Source organism: Sphaeramia orbicularis, chromosome 8, assembly GCF_902148855.1.
Source record: "Sphaeramia orbicularis chromosome 8, fSphaOr1.1, whole genome shotgun sequence".
Classification (NCBI taxonomy): Eukaryota; Metazoa; Chordata; class Actinopteri; order Kurtiformes; family Apogonidae; genus Sphaeramia; species Sphaeramia orbicularis.
In genome coordinates, this window is record NC_043964.1 from 8,561,567 (window position 1) to 8,588,354 (window position 26,788).

Sequence of the window (26,788 nt, forward strand, 5' to 3'; positions counted from 1 at the left end):
ACCCAAAAATCGAAATAGAAATCGAAAATCGAGTTTTTAGAGGAAAAAAATCGGGATTTTTTTTTTGCCAAAATCGTGCAGCCCTATTTCCTGTCTTTCATTATTGGACACACTGGTTAATCCAGGTGTTGTGTCTGCTACTTCTTATTGTGACTACTGATTAATTAGGCACACCTGGATTAATCAGTGTGTCCAATAATGAAAGACAGGAAATAAAGGACCCACCTGAAATTCAGGAAGTAGTGGGGCTGTGCATAGAGTCCATTTCATCTGTACACTAAGGTCAGTTAGAAACATGGAACAAGTTAATTACATCTATTTGCAAAAATCTCCTGCAAACCTCTCCAGCAAATAGTATCAATAATCACATGCAATCTGTCAATAAACACAAACACAGTATAAAGTGTCACTCACCTGTTATTTATGAATGAAATCCATGTCTTTGTTTTCTGATGAAATCCTCCTCAGACAACTCAGTAAATCCCGTTTGATGTTTGCGTTGCAGAAGTTGCTTAAGTCAAAACCAGATCCATTTTATGACTTTCATTAGAGCTACAAAATACAAATATTACGAACTTAGCTCCACTCTCTGCTGGCCGTTAGCCTCTTATAACTATATGGACGCGCTGCATCAACACTTTGCTTTACTTTAGACCATCTAAGCTGTAAGTCTTCCTTTTGTTATCATTATAAGACTAAACTTAACTCACTTTACTATCTCCAAAGGGAAATTCGGTCTCTACATTTTAGCTACACATCCCAATACACACAGCACCTAGCATTCACATTAGCAGTTAGCATTAGCACTTAGCACATTAGGCAGAGTGAGCTGCCAGTGACAGCGCTCGGAGACAGAGTATCTTCGTAAGTATGTTACTTAAAGAGAAATTATGTACTCTGTCGACCCCAGAAAAAAAGAGCATTTGAAGAAGATACAGAATCTCTACAGGTCACGTAAACCCAGTTACCTTTATGTTTTCCATCAGTTAAAAACCGCCAAAGGTTCATGCTCTAAGGGGCGGGCTGTCACTTCACATCAACATCTGATTGGCTGATAGTCTTGTCACTGACAGGCATTTGCAGCTCAGTGATTGGCATAAATTTGAGTTATGATGCGTTTAAAAGCATTCACAGTGTAGGAATTGTCCTCTCAATCCCACCAGTAGATAATGTAATAATTTAATAATAATAATTCTGTACATTATCTGCTAAAAACTGAATAATTGATCTTTGTGCTCTTTGAAATTAATGTATTAAATTAATATTTGCAACAACTGGTATTGCATCAGAAATGTGGACATTTCAAGGACATAGAGTACAGGTGTCAAACATGCGGCCCGGGGGCCAAATCTGGCCAGCCAAAGGGTCCAATCTGGCCCGCAGGATGAATTTGTGAAATGCAAAAATTACACTGAAGATATAAACAATCAGTGGTGTAAAAATCATTTTATTTCAGGTTCTATACAGACACATATAAACCAGTTAGATCTCAATTGGGTCAGACCAGAAAAACACTTTCATAATAACCTGTAAATTATGACAACAGCAGATTTTATCTTTTTTTTTTTTTTTTTTGAGTAAAAAAGTGAAATTACATGCAAATGTTTATATTAACAAACTATCCTTCTACAAAAAAATGTGAATAACCTGAGCAAATAAACAACGTGAAATGTATTGAGAAAAGTAAATGCCATTTTGTCAATATTCTGCCTGTTACTAAATGTTTTGTGTATTTGTAATTGTAATATAAATTGTAACGCACATGTGTAAATGATAAACGGATTAACTGAGGCAGAATATTATTAAAATCGCACATGTTTTTCTTAAGACATTTCAAGTTGTTCACATTTTTCAGATTTTTAACTAAATGTTGTAGATATAAACATGTAATGTAATTTTACTTATTTCACTGGTATTATTTTACTGGTCTGGCCCACTTGAGATCATATTGGGGTGAATGTGGCCCCTGAACTAAAATGAGTTTGACACCCCTGACATAGAGGATTAAGATATATGTCAGACTGCTTCTGCTTAACATACATATATTCTTGTCTGTCTGTCCACCTGCCCATTCGTCCATGTTTGTCTGTACAATCGGTCCACTTCAGTCCAATTTGTCCAATCAATTTTTGTTCACAATATTATCTGTTCACTGCTTACTTCACAATATTCGGGCTATCAGTATAAGGGATGGGGTAGATGGGGGTCAAGTCCAGAGTAATCACTGTTTCTAAATAATTGAAATTTAAAATGAAGTTGTCCTTCAATGAGGGGGGATGGTGGTGGGCCATAAAATAAACAAAAAAAGAAAGGAAATGTGGACATTTCAAGGGCATAGAGGATGAAGATTTATGTCAGACTGCTTCTGCTCAATGTACATAAGTAAATTGGAGTTTGTACATTTGTTGTTAAATTAGATAGCGCTGTATAGTTGCAGATTACAGCACAGATATAAAGCCGCTTTTGTTCAGTTTAATATGAACAGTATCAGTGTCCATCCACCTGCCTTATTTCACTGTCCAATCTACACTGGACTGAATCCAGCAGCATTTGAGTGACATGGACACTGAACAAAAGGTTAAGACTTTCAGCTGGTCAGACTGTATGTGTATGTTTGTACTTTCCAAATCACAAAATGCCATCTAAAACTTCCTGGACAGTTACATAATGACACGCTGTACAGTTTAATTTTCAAACAAGGGATTTATTTTGGACACTGCATTCCACAGTACACTGTCTGGACAGAGGTCACCCATGAAAAAACATCCTTAAACATGAGAACAGCGGATCTGAATGCACATTATGAAGATGCTCGTCACAGATGGGCAGTTAACTCAACGGTTACATCATCATGAAACTGCTGATTTCCATCACATTTAGTTGGAACATAATAACTCGTCACATTTAGTGCACAACATTGACACAAACCTCTACAACAGATAGGCTATTTAACCCCAGTTTAAAGAAAAATCCTGGACCCAAATAAACATGACGATCATTCATTTAACACATGATTAATGTCAAACAAAGCAAATCCATGTTATGCATTTTAGGGTTTTAATATAAGGCAGATGAGCTTTTGTTTAATAGCAGTTCTTTTCTTGTGCCTCGCAGCTGGATTAGGATTTGAGTCTTCAATTGGCTTCATCCTTTTGGGAAAAAAAATCAATAGAAAGACCACAACAAAATGTAAAGACAAAGACACACATGTAAACACGGACACCATACATGCAGTCGGATAAAATGTTTTCTCTGCTTTTAAATCGGAGCACAAATCTTATCTTTTTTTTTTTGATTATTTTGGCTGCATGTCATCCCTTTACCATCGTAAAGATAATCTCTGTACATTTACCAAAAATAAAACAAACAACGTTGTACAGTACAAACACTTCATGGGCCCCAAATATCTGGCGCCTGTTAAACATTTGACAGCAAAATACATCTAGCCTGTATGTACAAATGTACATGGATGCAGAATAGTTTATATCAAGAACATTCCAGGTATATAACCGTTAGGCACTAAAAGGTGTTTCAGTGTAACTTGGACCACCTTTTTCTTCTGGACTGATCCAAAACAGACCCTGGCCTAAAAATCCAACCCACCACATGATGGGGTGAGTGGTGATCGGAAACAATGTCACATTCCTAAACACTGCTTTGTGTGTGTTTTTCTTGAGGTTACTGGATATCAACGCTGTACATGTAAATTCTTTTTTTTTTCCTATTCTTTACCTTGTGTAAATTCGACGGATTAAACTCTTGCACTATACCAAAACGACCATCAGTTTTCCACAAATTGTGCAGTTTCTCCATATACAGTGAAAGCAAAATATTCAAAACATGCATTTCCACCAAAATGAACCAGCAAAATATGAAAATAGATCATATTCATTCTAAGATCTCGATATGCTTCAATATCAGTATCTAAAATAAAGGTAATATCAATATTCAGACTTTTTTTTCTCAAACTGGAAAAGTGTTGATTGAAGCTGAACTAAATGATTCAAAATACATAGAATTTTCCGACTTTACAACAGGTAAACAGCAGAGTATGTTAAATGGCATCCATTAAGCTAATGTTGGTTATGACGGGGTTAAATTTCGAGGGAGCATGCTGGTCGATCTGTTTCCTGCGTGGACCGTTCCTCCTGTTGTTCCGGTCAGAGAGGATGAGCAGATGTTTGGGAGTCTGAACATGCGCATCTCTGGATCAGTGTTAGAAGAAATGTTTCGGGTTGTAATACTGAAGAGGGACTGAAGCGGCTGATCCCGGGTCAGGTCTGGATGCTCTATATGTCCATGTCCACGGGTCGCACCTCTCCGGTCTTATTCTCCTTCACCCACAGCTCTCTGTCTTTGGCTGGATCGACGTTCTGCAGCAGCTGATCGACTGGCTCCACCGTCTGGAAAAATGCCAGCGTTACTGCAATCCAACTCAACACTGACTCATAACTTAGATGATCAGATAAACATGGCTTCCTCACATCATCTACGTTTAGGAAACCTGATCCAAAAGGAAGAAAAGCCTCTTAACTGAATCAGATACAGACTCAGCGCATTACCTGACTCAGAGTGCACATTAATGACATTTTCAGCGTGATATGCATTGTGTGTTGTTGTTGATGAGAATAGTTTCCCATAAAGTAGACAATGCAGAAACTTCTACACGAGAAGCTTTCTTCTCAAATTTGAATTTCAGCTCACATTGTTTTAAAGATTCAACAGCATTTTCTTACTTTTGCTTTGGATCATCAGCCTTATCCTAAAAAAAAAAAATCAATTTAACCCTTTCATGTATACTGGTCACTACAGTGGACAGCTATTCTACAGCCTTTTTCTTATATATTCATGGATTTAAAAAAAAAAATACATATCTTTATTAAAGTTTTAACACATTCCATATCTTTTTTGACATGAATTGGTAACATTGTATAGATCTCCCCTGAGTATAAACTCCCAGAATCACAAGCCCCCCCCCCCCCCCCCCCCCCCCCCCCCCCCCCCCCCACACACACACACACACACACACACACATAGTTTTGACAAAATTTATCAGTAAATACATGTTTCTTTGTTTCAAAAATTAAAAGGATGGTGTCCAAGTGGACATTTTTGCAACTTCATGAAAAAAAGGTTCATAAGAACATTTTATTTATTATTATTATTATTAGTAGTAGTAGTAGTAGTATGTTTTTTTATTTTTATTTTTAAACTTTATTTTTGAATTTTTTTAACATTATTTATTTATTTATTTATTTATTTATTTATTTAATTAATCCTTTTTTCATTAGAAAATTTTCAATCACATTGTTTTTTTCATGCCTAAAGAGGAATAAAAACACTCAGGAAAAAAAATCTTGATTAAGGTTCTCATAATTTGTGCATGAAAGGGTTAAGATAAAAGATAAAAAAGGTTGCAGAAGTCCACACTTTCTTTACTCCAGTAGAAATACAGTGTAAAACATATTTTGGTACAAACAGAGGTACCGATTCAACTTGATTACTTGTGCAAAAGTACAAGCTCTAATACAAAAAAAGTTTTTAAGTGTCTAGTAGCTGTATCTGTTCAGAACTTGGTTTAAATTCTCCTGGTGTCAAAGTGTCATTAAATTGACCTGTTTTGTCTTTTATTTCATGTGTGATACCACATAGCGATGGCCAAAATACAAAACCTCCTATCTGAAAAAATCACTTTTTTCAGGAAACAAAAAAAAAACATGGATCCTGGAGGATTCTGTTGGATTTCTGTAAACTGGCTTAGAATCTGGTTTTGACCAACTCTATATGTAAAGTGTCATGAGATAACTTTTGTTATGATTTGGCGCTATATAAATAAAATTTGATTGATTGATTGATTGATTGATGGTTTAGTTTTATTATAGTATGGTCTTTGTTACTGTTGTCAGGTGACCTTCATGTCATAAGAAAGGGCGGGATTATCTTGCAGATAGACTGAAAATGTGGAGTCATCCTTGTTCTCACCATTTAATGTGAAAACTCAAAATCTAAAAATTTGCAGATAGGTTTTGTTTTTATATGGGTAAAATAGATAAAATATACAAAATAGATAGATAAATTAGATATAATAGAAAAAAAAAGATCAAATAGATAGATAAGATAGAGATAAAACAGATAGAATTGATAAAATAGATAGATAGATAGATAGATAGATAGATAGATAGATAGATAGATAGATAGATAGATAGATAGATAGATAGATAGATAGATAGATAGATAGATAGATAGATAGATAAGATAAACAATAGATAGATAGATAGATAGATAGATAGATAGATAGATAGATAGATAGATAGATAGATAGATAGATAGATAGATAGATAGATAGATAGATAGACAGACAGACTCACACTCTGGTTGAACATGTCCGTTTCGTGACGTAGAGTCGTGTATTGACGTAGATGCTGCTGAATCCACTCAATCCGTTCCACCTCCAGTTTCTCCAGCTCCTGAAGGTTCAGATAAGACAGAGGTCAAAGGTCAAACAGATCAGTCACGTCCAGAAAGACACGAGTCCAATACACAACATAGTGGTCATTACCATGCTGGTGGTGACCATTTCTTCAAACCACTTGGACTGGGTTTGGTTGTAGAGATCAACGCAGCGCATCAGGTCGTCTCCTGGGGAATAAAGACCAAGAGCAGCTGAAGGTTATTTTAGTTTATGAACTTTTCTACTGCGTCTACGATGGTTCATTAAGGAGAGCAGACGACTGAGTAACAGATCTGTACAAGGAAAATAAAAACCGCTACAGCAGTGATGAGTGATGATGAGGATATCCTGTGAAACTTAGTGTTTAATATTGTGAATATAGAGCAGGACCCTAAGCCACCAGCAGAGGGCGATCACAAACCACCCCTCCGAGAAAAACACTGGTCTATAATTTTTTTTTTTTTTTAACAATCTGCCTCAGAGATTAAATGTGCTAAATCGTACATACTTTAATAAAGTGATTTGGAAAACAAAAGACAAAAGTGCTGGTTATCCGATGTTTTCAATTTATATGATAAAGTTATTCACCATATATACTGGTTTATGTCAATTAATATAATAGATTAATAAATAATAGTTTAGATCTTTATTGTCACTGTCACAGGAACAATGAAAATTAATTTAGCAGCTCTGTTCTGCTCTAGAAAAGAATATTTAATAAACATATGCTACTAAAGTACTACTAAAACTACTGAAATATACAAAAGCTAACTCTATACTACAGATAATAAATTTGTACAACAAATAGGGAAATATACAGGCAGTATAGTATAAGTACAAGGTAAGATTAGGAAAAACAAGGTGCATGTGTTGTGAAAAGTATAGAAAAAAACCTGTGAAGTGAATGTATTATAATGTACAGACAGTGTTTTGCTCTGAGGCAAACATTCCTTTGGAGCAAAACCCATTCTATCATTAATTATTATGACTATTTCACATTTTGACCCAAGACAGTATCTGTGAAACTACAAACAACCAGCATTTGGACTGAATTTGTATTTATTAGTGCTTCAGACTTGGTAAAGTTTCACTACTTTTATTCTGGAGGTGTTTTACTTGTAGATCGGTGTTGTTTCATTGGGACATTGAGCCTCTTATTGATTATTTTAGATTTAAACAAGACGAAGAAACATCTGACATCAGCTTGTTACTATTATTTTCATGTGACGGTTAAATCTCTAGGTCAGTATTTGAGTTATGTTTAGATACAAATTTGCCGTGGTGGTATTTAACTTTTAATGCTTTTCCTCACATGCTGACCTTAGTTTAATGTGAGGTACTTGTACTTGAGTTTTTCATTATTCTGCCTTTTTATCCTTGTGCTCCACTTCATCTCTGCGTGAATGTTATCACTTTATTCTACTGTGTTTGTCTGTCAGCTTTAACTTATTTAACAGTTTCTCTTCTCCTTCCTGTCCAGTGAAAAAAACACTAATTTCCAAATGTGTTGTTGTTGAATGTTCGTGATGAACTGATGGGTGAAGTGTTTTGTTTACTGATTCAGTTTCAGCTTCTGCTCCTTCTAAAGCTGAATTTTCCTGTTGTTGTGGGGTCAAACTGGACCCTGAAACATTTTTTATGATCAGGTAATTTATTAATGTTTAACCCATAAAGAGCAAAACAGCCTCCGTCAACCAAAATCATCTACTGATATAAAATGTTTAATATCATCTGATCCACTAATCCTATCAATACATGTGAATAATTGGTGTAAAATGCAGTTTGTCATCTTTTCATGGTCATCAGATATGACTCATTTGGACGTTCAGAGGCTCCATAGTGAATACGGAAACACCGTCATCTTCTACAATATTGATTCACCAGTAAAACCCATGGAGTTTGATCAATCACAGTGAAGGGAGACACTTGTTTTATGTTATGGATATCTTTACTGAAAAAGTCACTTTTTCTTCAGTTTTCTCTGTTTTTGATATAATTTAAATTTACCTGCAACTGTAATCTGAGCTTTTATGAACATTTACATGATCAGTAAGTTAAATGTAAAATACCAGACTTTCACTGAAAAAACACCAAATACAGAAGATAATATTATAATAAATGGTGATAAATCACTTAAGGAAGGTTAAATATAGAGAAAAAATCACTTGGGAACTGTCACAAAAATAACACTGGGTCCTTATGGGTTAAAAAAAAAAAAGATATTATTTCTGTGTTACTGTTTCTTCCATTTAGCTTAAAATCAGCCCAGATGTTGTGAAGTTGAACAATGACACAAAATATAAAAAGTTGGGGTTATTCACTTCAAAATGACAATCAATAACTATAACTGTTTGGAAAATGTAAGGAGTAAAAGGAGAATAGTCAGAAAATAAATACTCCAATCAAGTACAGATACTTTAATGAAATATTTATACCTGAAGTCAAAAGACAGTAAAGAAAGTTTCAGCTTCATAAATAAAAAAAAAACCCATATATATATATCTAACCTGCACCTCCTGATGCTGTGCTACGGAGCTTATTAATCTCCCTGTAAATGTCTACAAAACATGCTGAATGATTATATTTCTGTTTTGGGTGTGAGACTTCTGTTAGCATCAGAGAGTGAATCTGAGAAGTGTCACAGCAGCTCATTCAGATTCATCCAGCGTAGGTGGAAACACACCGGTGTCAGGCAGTGAGATCACCGAGCCGTGACGACATTTAGACCAACCTTGAGGTAACGGCGGTGATCACCGACACAAGGCCGACATCATTTAACTGTACTTTATGAGCGCTATTGATTAGTGCTGCGGACTGTGACTAATCTACTGAGAGTAACCGAGCAAGGACGACATCGACTCCTGGACTGAAACTGAAACGTGACAGAACAATTACAACAGCAGCTCGTGGTATTTATTACTCAAATGTCAAATACATGTAGGATTCAGTTCACTGGGGTTTCCCCTACAGTTTCTTAAATTTACGCTCAAATGACAGAAAATTTTTCATATTTGTAGAATTATGATCAGCATGTTGTTTGAAACATTATTATTTTCCAAACTGCATATATTTATTAGGATTTCCAGTTATTTTGTTTGGATAATTTAGGTATTTTTAGTATTTTTTGTGTCTGTTTAATTGCCTATTGTTACATTGTGTCATCGTTTTTAAATTGAGTGTCACCAGTTGAAGTTTCGTTCATTCATTCTTTCAACTAGACACCCAACTGTATAATACGTTCATAGTATTTAAATTGTATAGTATGTTAATATCACCTCAATCTGTATATTATGTCCATTATCCACCAGTATAGTATGTACTTAATCTGTATATTCATTCATATATATCCATATATTATGTCTATTAGTATAACACATTCATTATATCTTAATCCCTATATTGATATGTGTATTATAATCTGTATTTATAGGAACCCAATAATCTTATCCTGTGTATTTATGTACATACTGTATATCTTGAACTTCCTGCTGATTGCACTTCTGCTTAGATGTCAAACTGCATTTCCCTACCTTGTACTCGTACATGTGTAACGACAATAAAGTTGAAAATGAATCTGTTATGTGCCTTATATCTTGTATTAAATGCAAGAAAATGTCAGAAAAAGAAAAAAAAGAACATGCTGGTATCGGAAATATCAACTTTACCCAGCATCAGCACAGGGGAAGGAAATTAGAGACATAAATGTGTAGTTTTAATATTAGTGCCCTTTTTTTTTGCCCATTTGTTTAGTCAAGTTGTGTCTCATAGATGTTTGACTCCAATCCCTGAAAAAGGTGTGTTTAACATTTTGAGCATTTTCATGAGTCCAGGTATAGAGCCCTGCTCATCAGTCACTGCTGTAGAACGGCTGGCAAACACCAATTAATAATAGTCTGTCTGTCTGTCTGTCCGTCTATCTAAAGTAAATCTGACAAACGTGCCTCCTGTGAGCGATTCTTCTTTAAGCTACAGCTCTGTGACCTCTGACCTGCTTGTGTGGATTTCCGCCGGGCCTTCTTGATGTCCTCCTCTGTTTTGTTGCTGAGTTTGATCTCCAGCTGCTGGGTCTTCACCTCCAGATCCTTCTGTCGGTCCGCCAGGGCTTTACGGGCCTGCGTTGCACACAAAACACAACGCAGAAACAATGAGTCATTGAGGGTAATCCTCAGATTTACTGTACCTACATCTATTACAACAGTCATTACAGCCTTTTCATGTCGACTACTGACATCCGTCCTCTCATCCCGGTCTCATCCTTTAAGCTGCTTTTAATCCATATCATTGAGTCTTTTCTTGTCTTTTCTACAGAGGCACCTTTTCAAGGTCACGGTCTAACACCGAAGGAAGGTAAACAAAGTAAAAACCAAGAAAATCTAATTTTCAGCAAACAGGCAAAAAGAAAACTCTAATCACATACTGTAGTGAAGAGGATATGCTTGACTTTAATGCTTGATGTTAAATACTGAATGAAAACAAGACAAACAACAGATTTCCACTGCAAAGTCTACATGCAGGCTGCAGATGCTGTAAATAATAAACTAGATAAAAACTGATTGCAGTATCAGAGGTAAACTGATAGTGGATTTTTAAAGGATGATATAATCACAACAGATGCTACTGGGAAAAAGCTGACAGATGATTAATCAGCTGATAACGCCACCTCATGAGAAAAATTGAACACTATTTATAAGAAAGTAGCAAACTGATGACCTGACATAAAAGTCAAAGTAATAAATCATTCAAGTAAATAAGTGATTCGAGGTGTGATTTTTATCATTTTGTATCAAAGTCAGTAATTCCATTTTAGAAGTCTAATATCATCTGAGTTGAGATCTGTTATGGGTGATGATTTATGATGTATTTACTAACATATGCATATAAATTTATACATTTAAACACATTATTTTCAGTTTTCAAATCATGCATTTAGTGTCAATTAAAGTGAATAATATGCAAATAATTCTACCATGCTGCTGTCAACAAATGCAACAAAAATAAAGATCAAAATACCGTATGTACTTGCATTTGTTAAGCTTTACCTTGAGAGCAGGGAATTACTTCTTTATCTCAGTAACAAAAGTTATTTTGTCATAGTAACAGATCAATTTATTATTCCTTCATTATCTCAAGAAAACAAACAAAGCTGTTTTGTTTTATTACTTATGTTTATCAGATGTATCAGGATGTTTATGTGGCATCATGACAACTGGAGCCACTGATTTAAACTGAAATCATTGTCAACATTTTGCCCAATTACTGATCACTGTGTCAAATTGTACTCATAAACTGCAACGTGCTTTCAGTTACTGATACTATAAAACACTGAAAAGCTAATCTTGTATTCCATAATTGTCTCATGATCTCAAGAAAACAAATTAAATTTTTTGTGATAAATTGTGACTTATTTTTAAGAAATCGACCTTTTGTTTCCTTGAGATAATTAGACCAATGAACCCATCGTCATGAGAAAAGGAGGTTTGTTACCTCAACATCACAAAGTATTTCTCATTATTCTCTACTTCTGTGGGAAACAAAGTCATTCATGAACTGAGGTAGTGTGTGGGAAGCAGAACTTCAGCTCTGTGATGTATGCGCTGCAGGAGTTACATTATGTAACATCACTGATACAAACAAACACAGAGGTGCATGTTTTGCTCCGGAGATTCATTTGTGAAAAACTTTGTTCCGCTTGAATGGAAACCTGGTTCGGTAGGAGAAAACAGAACAGACCTGGGCTAATGTTAAAGATGGCGCCGTATCAGAGTCAGTACCTTCTCCACACTAGCGTAGCGGCTGGCCAGCTGCTTCCTGAGGTCTGCGATGTGATGGTCGTACTTCTTCAGGTCCTTCTTGAAGTTGTCGCCTCTGAATGTCAGTAGTGGTTTCTCTACTTCACTATGGAGCTGAGAGAACAGAAGTCACAGGATGGTACAAGTGAGCACTTTAACCCTTTATTGGGAAAGTGACTAGTTTTGGTAATTTCCACAAACATAAAATATGGGGCCAATCCTGTGCCTCAGTGAGGTCAGGAAGAATGTTGGTTTTTATAAAACTATACAGTGATTCAGAGAGATTTTATAGAAATTGTGAAGCTGTAAATAGTGAATATGAGTATTTTTTGTCAGTTTATTACCTTATAGCATTTTTTTTATTGCATGTATTTACTTTTTAGCAGGTGCTGCTCAGATGTTTTATGGCAAGAAGAGGGAGACTGCTGTCACGTCAACCGACGAGGAGGTAGAGGACGATGTCCAATAACACTAAGGTTGGAATTTTGATTTTCAGAGTATTTCAATAAATGAGCTATAAAGGGTTTAGAAAAAAAATAGAGCCAATGGTCCTATATCTCATGTTCTATCAAGAATCAAAACCAAGTTGAATTTGCGAGGTTGTCAGGTTCTGTCTCCATAAGTCCTGCGGTTTTGATGCAGGAGATCAATATCCCAATAGAAGTGGGTGGTACTTTCACTGGAGGATAAATCAACTAATTGAATGAAAGTACAATATAATATCCCATAGCTTTGGACCATTATTATAACATATCATGTATTACCTAATGCTAGAAAAAAATAAATGAACAACATCCCAAAAACACAAAAAATGAAAAGTCTTGAGCGAATAAAACCCTGCAGGCGGTCTTTGAAATACAGCCTTGAATGTGTACATCTAGAATTTCAAAAACACAGACAGTTATTACTGTGTTATTACACAAGTTGATTCAGTGGTTAGCACTGTCGCCTCACAGCAAGAAGGTCCTGAGTTCGATTCCAACACCAGGGACCTTTCTGTGTGGGTTCTATCTGGGTACTCCGGCTCCCTCCCACCATCCAAATACATGCACTGACAGGCTAATCGGTTCATAGGTGTGAATGTGAGAGTGATTGGTTGTTCATCTCTATATGTCCAGGTCATTATTGAAAATGAGAATCAGTTCTCAACTCGTTAAAGAAAGGTTAAATAAATTACAAAATTAGAAATAAACAATATGTGAGGAGAAAACAGGCCTGTATAGATGAAACCCGAGCAGCAACAAGGCTCATAAAATGTCAAAAAGAAAAAGCTTTGGCTCAGAAATGATGTTCTGTTTTCATACGGTTCATATCACAACATACATCTAACTATATTTGCTGTTTGAACAATGCATTTCACTTCCAGCATCTTAATTACTGCTCATCTCCGACTGCCTGAACAACTATTATCACTAGAAAATAAATGTTAAGTCTGATGTCTGCCTCACAGCTCACTCTCCTCCTACACTTTAACATCTATTATTGTGTTTTCTATATGTTGTTGTTGCTGCTTCACTGTCACGACAAATTAAAGCCTCTATGTCTGATATGTCCAGTATTACCCACGGTGTCTACGGGTTGGACAAAAACATAAATGGTCAGTCTGAGAGTTTGGACACATTTGGAGTTGGTTGTGCATCGTTGCATTATAGATAGATAGATGTTAGAGATATTTAATAAAACTTGTTCTTGTGGACTGAATTTAAAGAAACATTTAACCCATAAAGACCCAGTGCTAATTTTGTGGCATTAACAAACATTTTTTTTTAAGTGTTTTATCACCATTTAATATAATGTAACATTATCCTCTGCATTTTGCTTTTTCTTAAAAAGTGAAAATCAGGTATTTTTCTATATTTAATTAACTGATCATGTAGAGGTTCATAAAAGCTCAGATTAAAGTTGAGGGTTATTAAAACAGAGAAAACTAACGAAAAAGTGACTTTATCAGCAAAATATTTCAATAACTGAACATACAACAAGTATCCCCATCCACTGTCTTTGAGCCAACTCCATGGGTTTTACTGGTGAATCAATGTTGTAGAAGATGATGGTGTTTCCATGTTCACTACTGAGCTTCTGAACGTCCACATGGGTCATATCTGATGACCATGAAAAGATGACAAACTGTGTTTCACACTAATTATTTACATGGATGAATAGGTTTAGAGGATCATAAATTATTAAACATTTTACATCAGTAGATGAGTTTGGTGGCTTTTTGGGTATTTATGGGTTAAAAATGGAGGAAGTAAATATGTGTTTTGGATCTGGATGGGGCATCGGCCTCTGAGCTCATCATCATTTGCAGTGGTGTATTAGTAACAAAAGATGATCTAATTAAATAACTCTGTTGATGTAAAATCTTTATAAAAGAGCTTACTGCTTATGAGAACCTTTTTCTTTTTGTACAAAGTGAGATCAATCTTCACATGTACAGATTTGATTAAACTCAGCTTGTCCGGTAATTAAAAAATGGTTTTATGCTTCTTCAATAAAGCCAAAGTGCTTGTCAGCAGCTTTCCACACATAAAGCTAATTTAACTCTAAGAATAACACTTGAATGCGTTTCACCTTCCCTTTGCCCACTCACAGTGAGGCACGACTGTCACAGACCTAGTGGAGCCTGAAAGAGCCAGCATGGCCTTCGGTGGCGGTGGTGGCGGGGGGGAGCCTCATCAGAACATGTAACTAATTAATGAGACAACAGAGGGCTATGAAAAGCTCCCAGGCTGCCTGTGCATTGTTTCAGGCCTGAGTTCAGTTTCTGCATCACTGGCTATCGGATCGCAGACGGGTCGTTTTCTTCAGTCAACAGTGACAAGGTTGAGGTAAATGAGACCGGTCACCTCAGGTCGCTTCAGCTGCAGCTACAACTGAGGCTGGAGCTGAATCTGACAAAACGCTGACCAAAACGCTTCCATGCTGAGAAACAAGGACACTGTAAAATCTGAGTGAAGAGAACAAATGGTGCCGTATGCAAATAAACACATTACATTCAGTAAATTAGATGATATCTCATTCAGACAAGGCTCCAATCTTGTGATTATGAAGAATTAAAATACTATAAACAAAGGCATGTTTTCTTCGTTCAGTGTTTGTTCATTTTATTGGATTTTACCACTTCTTCTTCTGATTGTTTTCAGTATATCAGCTTCTTTCCTATAGTTTCCATGGTATGTTACAATGATTGATTATTCCGCTCGTACCTTTGACATCTTTTCTCGTAATTTCAAATCCGGATCACTTAATTACGAGATCTTTTAAGAGGTCTAGTAAAAATTTATAAGCCTTTCTGTTACCTTATTGGAGAACTTAAGGTGAACCTCGGCCTCGTCATGCAGACTTTTCTTCAGCTGAGTCCAGGCTTCTCCAAGAGTCCTTAGGAAAAAGTCAATAAATTAACCTTAAACCTTGACCTTTGAAGAAAACCCTTTATCTCTTCGTAAAAGTAGATGTATTTGCATTCATATATGCCACTTAGACAGTTGTAGTTTTTGCTTTTGTCTAGTTTTGTTTGTTTTCACATTAGGTTTAGCTAGTTTTACTAATGAACTCACTAGTTTAATTCAGTTTTTCAGGTTTTCTGAGCAAAGCCATGATTCACAGAAGGTGAATGTCAACTAATGCTGGGAAAAAGGAAGACAGCGCTTATTAGAGAGGTAGGTTTCATTCTTGATCCTGCTAACCCATACCCAATAATTGGATCTGAGTCTGTTTTTATTCCTCAGTACTCTGCAGGTGAAGTAAACAGATGAGGAACGCTGTTGTTGTTCATGACGCCAAATCTTGTGAAGACTTGTCTACTTATTTCAAAGGTTTCTGCAAACATAGTCTATGAAAGGTGCATCAAACAGGAAAGGCGGAGTGGGAAAAGTTTATTTAAAGTGTCCTATCTTTAGCCACACTTGTGAAGATCAGTGCTGAGCAGAGAGATGTTCAGAGCAGCTCACACTGTGTTGTCTTGCAGCTCTTGTTTTCTGCACTCACCCTTCCTCCTGCGCTGCCAGAGGGCTCAGAGACAGCTTGGAGAGGTTCTTGGCATATTCCTCCTCAATCTTTATCCTGAAAGCACAAAGATGTGAAACAGTGAGTGCAAACTGCTTTAGTGAAGTAGGAAACTGCTTAAAAACAGGTAACGACAGGAGTACACTGCAGCAGAATGAGTGGAGTCCAAACAGCTCATGCGGCTCTGACCGCTGTACATAAATAATCCCACTGTGCTTGTGGAAAAGTCTCCATAACAGCTCAATTTCAGCTCGTTGCTGCTCTGATTTCCATCTCCATTTGAAAGATGAAAATGGGATGTGCTCATATTTTCCCCTAAAGGCCACTCAACCAAGGCAGCCATGTTTGTGCCCTTTGTGACATTCGGCTCCTCCACTGTGCTCACATTTACCATCCACACCTGAGTAAATCTGTCACCTAAAGAAGGTCACAAGGCTCATTCTCATACTGAATGTGCTGATACTCCTGGCGCTAAGCATCCCAGTGAAACAACACAGAAAGGTCAGCTCTGAATAGAAATCTGCTCCAAAGATTTGGGAGACAGCGGACTCTTGAGTCAAAACTGTGATGCACATGTTCATTAAAGGGTACCTGTAGTGAATGTTCATTGCTAGCTATTTCAAAAGATCACGTATAACACTAACAGTTGTGTCAGGTAACTTTCATCATAGCCCATTGTCAAGTACATGCAAGTACTAAGTCACTGCTCAGGCATGGTCGGTGACATGTTGTCTCCTTTATGGGCTGTTCCAGCACCAATAGTGAAGCAGAGTCGTTGTGTTGTCCAATTACCTGGTCTGCGATGGACTAAACACTGATCCTGTGCACCAGACACCAGTCTAAGATGAGACATTATTGGATCAAATAGGTAACCATTTACACCCAATTCCTAAAAATTACTCGCCATAGTTTGCTTCTTGAACATGTGCTTTCCACTCAATCTTACTCACTGACTGCTGATGTTTACTCACACTCAGTCGCCTGGAATCAGCGATGGTACGTCACTTCCGGCCAGCACGGACTGTTCCACATTGGTTCTGCCCCCGCCCATAAATATTAGTCTAGTTTAGAAATATTAGTTCCTGATGTTGGAAAGACAAACTATGATGTAAAATTAAAAGAAAACAAATATATGTACAGTGGTTCTCTGTGGTGCTGACATTTCAAACTCTGACCAGCAGGGGTCAGTCTGGTACCAGAACACATTTAAAACCAAAATCACCAACGAATCAATGCTAAGTATCCACAGACTGTATCAGTGACTTAATAAAGTATAAAGCTTTACACACATCTGTATTATGGTATCATTAAGTTTTCGTCTTGTCAAAATAAGCATTTGTGTCTCATAATCTTCTTGTGCTGCATCAGCTGATAGTTTACATTATAGCTCTGTTAATTTAGCTCTATTTTTAGACAGAAAACAACCACAGTAAAACCACAAATCACCTCCATTTTCTGTACGGTTTGTGTTGTCAGTAGCTGAACTATAGATCTGTTTGGAATCGTCTAAACAAGGTCAGAACTTTCACAGTTTAGTCTGAACCGTGGATCAACAAACGGCAACTTAGCAAAGATAATAACATCCCATAATAACTTCATACCTTGATTACCTTCATAATCAAACTCACCCATGAAGAAGAAATGCTGATATTTCTGTATCAAACTCCATTCTTTTCATTTACAGCTGTGTTTAGTGGTGACAACAACAGTACCTCTAGCTAGAACTTGATTCTTATGGTTCTCATCCTTAACTCAGACCGGCCGAGTGGCTCACTACTCCCTCTAGAGGCCACAAACATTCACAGTGACACAATGGATAAATCCAGCAAATACCTCCCCTCGAAACAATACATTTATGTATTTGACATATGATCAATATTCTTTATTCTGACTAGACTTGAATTTAGTTTTGAAACATTTGAAAGTAGAAATACTACATGGTTCTCTCCGGGTACTCTGGCTTCCTCCTACCATCCAAAGACATGCACTGATAGGTTAATCCGTTCATCTAAATTGCCTATAGGTGTGAATGTGAGAGTGATTGGTTGTTTGTCTCTATATGTCAGCCCTGTGATGAACTGGACGACATGTCCGGGTGTACCCCGCCTTTGACCATAAGTAGCTGGGATAGGCTCCAGTGACCCCCACGACCCTAGTGAGGATAAAGCGGGTTCAGATAATGAATGAATGAATGAATGAATGAAATACTACATATAGCTGATTTAATCCTCCTCAGATGCTTTAAAAACAAAGTAAATACCCAAAATATAAGGTGCAGAAAGCACAGATACTGTATTACAATGAAGGGAATTATAGTGGCATCATTTGAACACTCTCTGCTTTTCTCACTGTCTCTGCTGTGTTTCTCTGTGGTCATGACCCCTTGTTAAATGGATGTATCACTCAATTCATGTATGTATGATTACTTTAAGTGAATAAATACTTATATTAATATAATCCATTTGTCTCCTAAGGGTCCTCTGTCCACCACAGAATAAAATGAAAAAGTAATCAGAAACAGAAAGAGTACAAAACTCTATTGAAGAATATTACATGAAGTATATACAATATTTGCAGTAACACTGAAAGAATACACATTGTGGAATGTAGTCTTTGTTCATAAGTAAAAACTAGGGCTTTCCAAGACATTTTGATTTACATCTTGCCATGTATTTTTTGTCATTTTTATCTTATTACACGTCATTTTCATTGTGTTGCATCTTGCTCTCTTGTTGTCATCTTTTTGTCATGTGTGATCTGCACTGATGGAAGCACCAGAGACGCCTCATGCTTCACTCTCTGTTCATTAAAACAGCTGTCAACAAGCTTCACACTCTGCTGCTGCAGTAAAAGCAGAATATAGCCTGACAGTGCATCTAACACGACGCTGTTACCTCTCATGGATGAACTCTGCCATCTCTTTCTGCATCTGTTTGCCCTTCAGCTGCTTCTGCAGAAGAACCTCGAAGCCCGGGAGGGAGGTGGTCCCCTGGGGGTCCTTCTTGTCGGTCTGAGTGAGAGAAGACCACCATTCATACGCAATGAAGGACCGATAATCAGTTACAGATATTCAGAGAGAGAACGTGCAGTGAAGCCACATTGTTGTTTACGTTATTGGGTTGAGGGAATGAGTCAGATGCTCACTGACTCATTTGTACATGTCAACCAGGGTGTGCGTTGGTGTGTGTACGTCAATCACTTTTGGGCAGGACATGTGAATTTTGAGTGTTTTCGAAGGCTTTTGTCGACATGCAGCGCTCTGTTTTTGGATGAGTGTTGCCACGTGGAACAGAGATGCCAAATTTATTTCACACAGCAGGTCAGTGGATGTAAAAATCACACAGGATATGACAAGACAGGCTGCAAACAAACAGCCAAACAACAATAAAAGAGGAGAAAACAGATCCGATTTCAGTCAATTATGGAGAGTTAAGGGTTTCCAATACAAATGTAATTTAGGCAGGAGAGCAGGAAATTGCAGGAGACGCTGGGGAGACGTTTGAAGCCAGAATGATCACTGTGTTTGCAGAAAAAGGCGGTCGATCAGCTCTCCACCTGCAATCCGCCTCCTTCAACATGAAAGCCAACTGCATCTTTAGTCCAATGAGAAAGACAGAGCTGGATACATTCTCATCTGGCAAAAAGGACAGTGAGTGCTTTCTGTCACTTTCTGAGCTACTTTTAGACCAATAATTCAATGTAAGCACTTAACATGTAATACTAGCACATGTTTGCCAGTAAAATGTTTTCCAATGTCAACAAAATGTGTTTACAGCTTTTTTATGGAGGAATCAATGAACCAAAACCATGCATTCTGTTTGACAGCTTCACTAACTGAATTCAATTTCCATTTAAAATAATGGCTTTAGTCTGAATTTGATTTACAGTTTAGTTAAAACAAACATTTTTGAGCACAATTGTGTTATCTATTCATGTTTTAATCATGGGAGAAAAACACTTCTTCTCCTTTCTGTAACTTGACAACATTAAAATGAATAGCTACTTTAATGATATAGGTGCACTGATTGGCTAATTCTGATTCCTGATTTTCGACAAGTAGCAACATACACAAACATCCTTCTAACGTATAAGGGCACATGTTGACCAGAACTCACCCAAAAATAGTCGCAGTAGCTCCATTCATTGGGTTTGAGGAGCTGCTGCTCCGGTCCTTCACCAGGCAGAGGAAAAGTCACACAATTGATCTGAAGCAAAAAGAGAAGAGACTAAAATGAGGACACTTTGGATTTTGATGCTAATTTAACCCTCAAAGACCCAAACAGGCACTGGGGACCAAAACCATCTCATGATATAAAATGTTTAATATTTGTTGACCCACTAATCCTATCGATACATGTAAATAATTGGTATAAAATGCAGTTTGTCATCTTTTCATGGTCATCAGATATGACCCATTTGGACGTTCGGAGGCTCCGTAGTGAACATGGAAACACTGTCATCTGACCAATGATTCACCAGTAAAACCCATGGAGTTTTACAAATGACAGTGAATAGAGACACTTGTTTTATGTTCAGTTAATGATGTATGTAAAGTCACTTTTTCTTTAGTTTTCTCCATTTCTGACATAATAACCCTCAACTTTAATCTGAGCTTATATGAACGGCTACATGATCAGTAAATGAAATATAGGGAAATACCCAATTTTCAATGAAAAAACACAAAATGCAGAAGATGATATTAGAATAAATGGTGATAAATCATATAAGAAAGGTTAAACAGAGAGAAAAAATTATTTGGAAACTGCTGCAAAAGTAGCACTGGGTCTTTATGGGTTAAGTTTGTATGACTGAACTGGGAAACCTTTTGCACATCATCATCATCACAACCTGAACTTTTCACAAAATCATGACACTCTATGCAATAAATCTGTTTATGTGAGAATGTTTTATCAATACATCAACTTTTCCATGTCTTTGAAGTCTAAAAACCTTTTTGTTATGCTTTTACGATAAAAACAGCTGGATGTGAATGAGCTGCAGGATGAGGTTATAAGACATTCACAAGTGAAAGTCTATAGACACAAGAGGAGATTTAAGAAATGTGAAATGGTGTCAGAGAGAAAACAAGGTGGGCCTCATTTGGACGATGCAGATGAGAGGAAAAAGGTCAGACATGAATAAACATTTGGCTGTTTGGTTGTCCAGAAGGTGACCCGTGGGCCCTCAGGGAGGAGGAGGGAAAGAGCGAGAAATAAAGACCGCATCAATTATTAAAGAAAAACATTTCAACTCGATCCATCGTACTGAACAAATGAACTTTATCTACAGGAGAATATGTGGTTTTACAGCTAAACACACCCAGCACTCAGCTTGAATACAGACTCCATGGTCCGCAGCGTCTTCAATTACTCTTGGGGCTGCAATTATGTAATGTTCACCATCTGCGAGCCCTCCCTCCCGGCTCTGCCAGATCCCCTCTGTGCCATGTCAACTGCTGCTGCAGACTGGGCATCGGAGTGGCCCACTCCGGCCCCAAACACAAAAACACACACTGAGTCACCGTGTTTACAGCATGACTTCACCACTGTACCGCTGTCACACAGGCTGCACAAGAATGACCGACATTTACCAGCTGGGGCAAATGAAGCGCTTCACTTTTATGAGTAGGATTCATTTAGAAGCGATTAAACTGCACAAACCAAAACTGATAGTTGATCTCAGGTTCAGAATACAAGACAGTTGTGGTGTTTACAATGCTCACTGCATTGGTTTTGATGAATATGAGTTATAAATTGTACTCATGAATACATTTTCTAAATGTTTTCACCACCTAGAATCACTTCTTCACTTCAGTTGTAAAGCAGTAGTAGTAGTAGTAGTAGTTTATTTCGAGCACATAGAATCATCAGATAACAAAGAATCATACAACATGGTCAAAACAAATAATACAATTTTTTTGCACTCGAAAAGGAGTGGGAAGAAGTATAACTTATTGACTCCCACCCCCTTTTTACAAACTAATAATCAAACTAGATCTGCCTCCTTTGCTTTGTTAACACACATTTTCCTCTGTATATTTTTATAATAACACAAAACATCCATAAAAACCATTCATATACACTTTTTTTAGTCACCTCATACATAATCAGATTTGCAATAATCAACCGTTTTCAATATAAACTATAATATACATATCCATCCCAAATATTTACTCCAAATACAATGATCAATAAATATGATAGTATCTTCCTATCATGATAACCAACTAACTATAATATCTTATTTTATGCGTACTTCTAATGTTCTATATTTTGTTATTATAGTGGATTTATACATCCTTTTAAATGCACAGATTGAAGAAGACATTTTTAAGTTTTGCTCCAGATTATTCCACAGTGGTAACAATTTGTGGACTTTTTCTTCTCTGAAAGCTCTGATTAACCCTTTATTAGGCAAGTGACTATTTTTGGTCATTTCCGCATACATTATAAGACAGTGACAGCAACAGTTACAGTGAGGACGGTGAAGCAACAATCTCAGGTCCAATGTGGTCTCCAGGGTCTGTAAGGTCCACCTCTGCATGAACAGTGAGTGTACCTGCTTTAAGTACCATGAAGTAATGGTACTAATGTAAGGAATGATTTTCAAAGGGATAATGTGGATGTTGACAGGTGTGATTGTTTGTTTGTTTTTTGTTGCCACTTCCAGACAAGGAACCAAATATGGTAACTTCATTGACCTTGCTTTTCTACTTGACAATGAAAAAAAAAATGGAAAAAATTTCTCAAAAGTAATAAAGTCTTGTTATGTCCTCCAATAACACACTAAGGTTGAAATGTTGAGTTTCAGAGTATTTCTATGACTGTCCTATAAAGGGTTAATTATATTCATATCATTCTTTATCCTCTTCATGGAATTATTTCATTGTGTTGTCAGTTTTTTTGCATGTGTTCTGTCTACTTTTTTTGCCACTGATATTGATTTTTATGCAGAGTTGGGAAGTAAATAAGTACAAATACTTTATTACTGTGCTTATGTAGAGTTTTCCAGTGTCTGTATTTTACTTCAGTATTTGGTCCTGGCATTTTAAAACAAATATCTCCTTCCATATTCAAAGCAGGCTTGTTACTTAAGTTTGACATAAATGATCTAACAATAAGATGATGTAAAAGATGCAACACGATGAAAACAGCACTGTAGCCAGATGGAAACAACATGCAACTATGTCAAAGAAGTAACAAGATGCAACAAGTCTAATTCATTCACACACTGGTTTAAAAAAGTGGTTAATACACGTACATTTTTATAAGTCTTTTTGTTACTGAGCTCATCTGAGTCTTTTTAAAGCTGAATATAATAATGATTGTATGAAGCAAGAAAAATGTATTAAGTTATAAGTGATTAATAGAATTGTGCGGTTTTCATTTTTATGTGTTGTTTCATGCTCAACTAACAACAAAAAGATGATGTAGGATATGTAACATGATGAAAACATTGTTACTAGATGCCACAAAGTGAAGATGATGCAGCTGTAGAAACATGAAAATATGAATTTATGCTAAAGAAGAAATAAAATGAAAGACAATGTAAAAAAGACAAAAACAAAAGAAATAGGTTTTATTCAGCAAAACAGAGATGCAGTGGAGAAGTTAAAGTCTGTTAAGTGAATGGTTTAACAGTCTGAACACTAGATTAATATGACATGAGGTTCAGTTCTGACTTTAGACTTTAATACTTTAATGATATTTAAGCGTCTGGACAGTTTTACTTCACTAAGAATCACTTCTACGTTTAATGCAGTATGTTTTTCTACTGGAGGAAACTATGTGTAGACTTTTACCTCCTTGGAGTTTACAGGCTGCTGCTGTTGATCACATGAATTCTTGAATATACAGATTAAGGCATTTTAGATACAGCGTTGGTTGTTGTCCACTTCATCATATGACAAAATAATCACTTACTGAATCTGACGCCTATTTTCATTCCTGACCTAATGCTCTACATCTACTGATTGGGCTGAAAACAGGCACATACTGAATGATATCACTGTATCCATCAAGCTCCTGTTTTTTATTTTTTTTTATTTTTGCATTTTCAACTCAACCATTAAAAACAAAACAAGTGAAGATGCAGCTAATCTGACCAGTTAATCTGACCAGTAGTTTCAGAGGAGGTTGTTGAAATCTAGTCATGCACCGAAATGAAAGTCCATATATGACTTTGAGGTTTGTACTCTCTAACCATTTCCATGTTATAAGCCATCAAAATATGGGCCATTATAAGTAAAGGCAAATGTGTAATATTTGAAGAATTCATAAAAAATAAAAAAATCTAAATTTCTAAAAACTATGCATAAACTTTGTAGACATCGTCCCAAGGAGGCTACACATAAAATTTGAAATGAATCTGACGAGTAGTTTTTTGCTGCAGAACATTTTTATTTGAAAAATGTAAGGAGTAAAAAGAAGCTGTTGGAAAAAATTGCTAACAAAGATGACGATGAAGATGATGATGAAAATGACAAAGACGAAGACAACAGTAGACGCTTTTCCATTGACCCTCAAACTGCGCAAATATGACTTGCGCATGAAAATGTACCTATTGGAAAAATGACAATTTTGCCAAAACTCTTGTTTTTGATTTAAAGTTTTTGCATTGGCAAGAGGTGGTTTGGTATATCACACAAAATTGCAATGGAATGACCCACAACTAGTCACATGAATAAAAAAACAAAAAAAACCCCAAAAAAACCAAAACAGATGTTGACCGACGTTACAACAAGCGAAGAAGAAGAGTTTAAAACAAACATGGCGTGGCATGTTTGGACACACCAGGAAAACAAATCATTTTTTAATTTATTATGGGATAGAGGGGTAATATATAATAATAATGAATATATCTGTAAATCAACACAATGTTTACATTCATCACCATGTTTATGGAATGACTTCTCATGTCATCTCGCGATACTAAATCAACAAATACTAGCGTTTGTGGTTTAATGGAAAACTGATCTTATGCGCTTCTGTTTTTTTGACATTCAGTAAGTATCAGTAAAGTTTTGCGCAGATGTCCAATGGACAAACAACTAATGACAATCTATGGAATTCATGAAGACTCAAGACCAATTCATCATAAAGTCAAGACGTGTGGAGGATTATTTATGTTCCTTTAGTCCAGGAGGTCCTGAGAACATTTCCTCGTGCACAGGTCCATAGTATCATGTTTAATTTGCATTATTATTTAGTTACACATTAACCCTTTCATGCACAAATTATGAGAACCTTAATCAAAATTTTTTCCTGAGTGTTTTTAGTCCTCTTTAGGCATGAAAAAAACAATGCGATTGAAAATTTTCGTCTGAAAAATAAAAAATAAATAAATAAATAAAATTAAAATAATTTTAAAATTTTAAAAATACATTAAAAAAAAATAATAACGAAAAAAAAAAAAATTCCTATGAACCTATTTTTCATGAAGCTGCAAAAATGTCCACTCGGCTGGACACCACACGTTTAATTTTTGATGCACAGAAACATGAATTTACTGATAAACTGTGAGAAAACTATGGGGAGGGCTTGTGATTCTGGGGGTTTATGCTCAGGAGAGATCTACATAATGTTACCAATTCATGTCAGAAAAGATATGTAGTGTCTTAAAACTTTAATAAAGATATGTGTAAAAAAATAACAAAAAAATAAAATAAAAATAAAAAACAAAAAGAACAACAAAACCCATGAATATACAAGAGAACAGCTCTAGAATAGCTGTCCACTGTAGTGACCAGTATGCATGAAAGGGTTAATTCATTTATACAGACTGTTGTCCATAAAGTTCTAATAAAATATTTGTACTTCTTTTCCTGAAATGATTGCGACAATGTGATTTACTCTTGATAGATAAAGTGTAAATGGGAAACAGTGTATAATAAAGTTGCATTGTCATTGAATCAATAAAATCAAAAAAGCCACAATTAATTGCCATTTCAACAATATTTATTTTTAGAGCAGCTCTCTACTCTGGAGGGTTAAACTAGAGGTTAAATTTGGGTAAAAAGCTAAAACAGCTTCAGCACCTCTATCAGATCAGGTACAATGTGTGAAAAACATCCAAGTGGAAACGTGTGAAATCATAATGATGATTCGGATGATGAATCTCACAACAGCAGTGGATGGAAACAAAGCACCTCTCTGAAAATTCTATTTATATTCGATCCAATTGGATGAAAACCCGCTTTCTGTCTGAGCATGACAGAGCTGGAAGTCAAACCCCACTGTAGTTTCATCATTACAACCAAACCTATTATTACACACTTTAGCATCAGCTGATAAACACAGCCACATTATCCTTCCACTGGGGTTGTGTTTCTATCCATCTGGCACCTGTACATCTAATCCAATAGCCAATATTTAGTTTCCTTTCATAGTTTTCAACAATGTACTGGTACTGGGCAGGGAATCGGTTTGTCTCATACCGGACATTTCATATCCAGATCACATGGCATATTTTCTGTAAATGTGAGAAAAAATAGAGACTATAGTAAAAAGGCCTGTTTCACATTACATCATGAATTATACAC

The 26,788-nt window shown here is 36.2% G+C and overlaps 1 protein-coding gene across 1 annotated transcript in view; it reads right to left on the reverse strand.

The window, feature by feature from the left end:
• Positions 1 to 2,683: 2,683 nt before the first annotated feature.
• Positions 2,684 to 26,788, reverse strand: part of LOC115424507 (growth arrest-specific protein 7) — a 31,404-nt gene continuing 7,299 nt past the window's right edge. The window contains exons 2-10 of the mRNA XM_030141819.1: positions 20,364 to 20,453; positions 19,143 to 19,258; positions 16,231 to 16,305; positions 15,543 to 15,621; positions 12,223 to 12,354; positions 10,440 to 10,563; positions 6,560 to 6,639; positions 6,369 to 6,467; positions 2,684 to 4,403 (exon numbers count right to left, since the gene is read on the reverse strand). Of these exons, the coding sequence (XP_029997679.1) occupies positions 4,290 to 4,403; positions 6,369 to 6,467; positions 6,560 to 6,639; positions 10,440 to 10,563; positions 12,223 to 12,354; positions 15,543 to 15,621; positions 16,231 to 16,305; positions 19,143 to 19,258; positions 20,364 to 20,453 (909 nt within the window). The 3' untranslated portion in view covers positions 2,684 to 4,289. The remainder of the gene's footprint in view (positions 4,404 to 6,368; positions 6,468 to 6,559; positions 6,640 to 10,439; positions 10,564 to 12,222; positions 12,355 to 15,542; positions 15,622 to 16,230; positions 16,306 to 19,142; positions 19,259 to 20,363; positions 20,454 to 26,788) is intronic.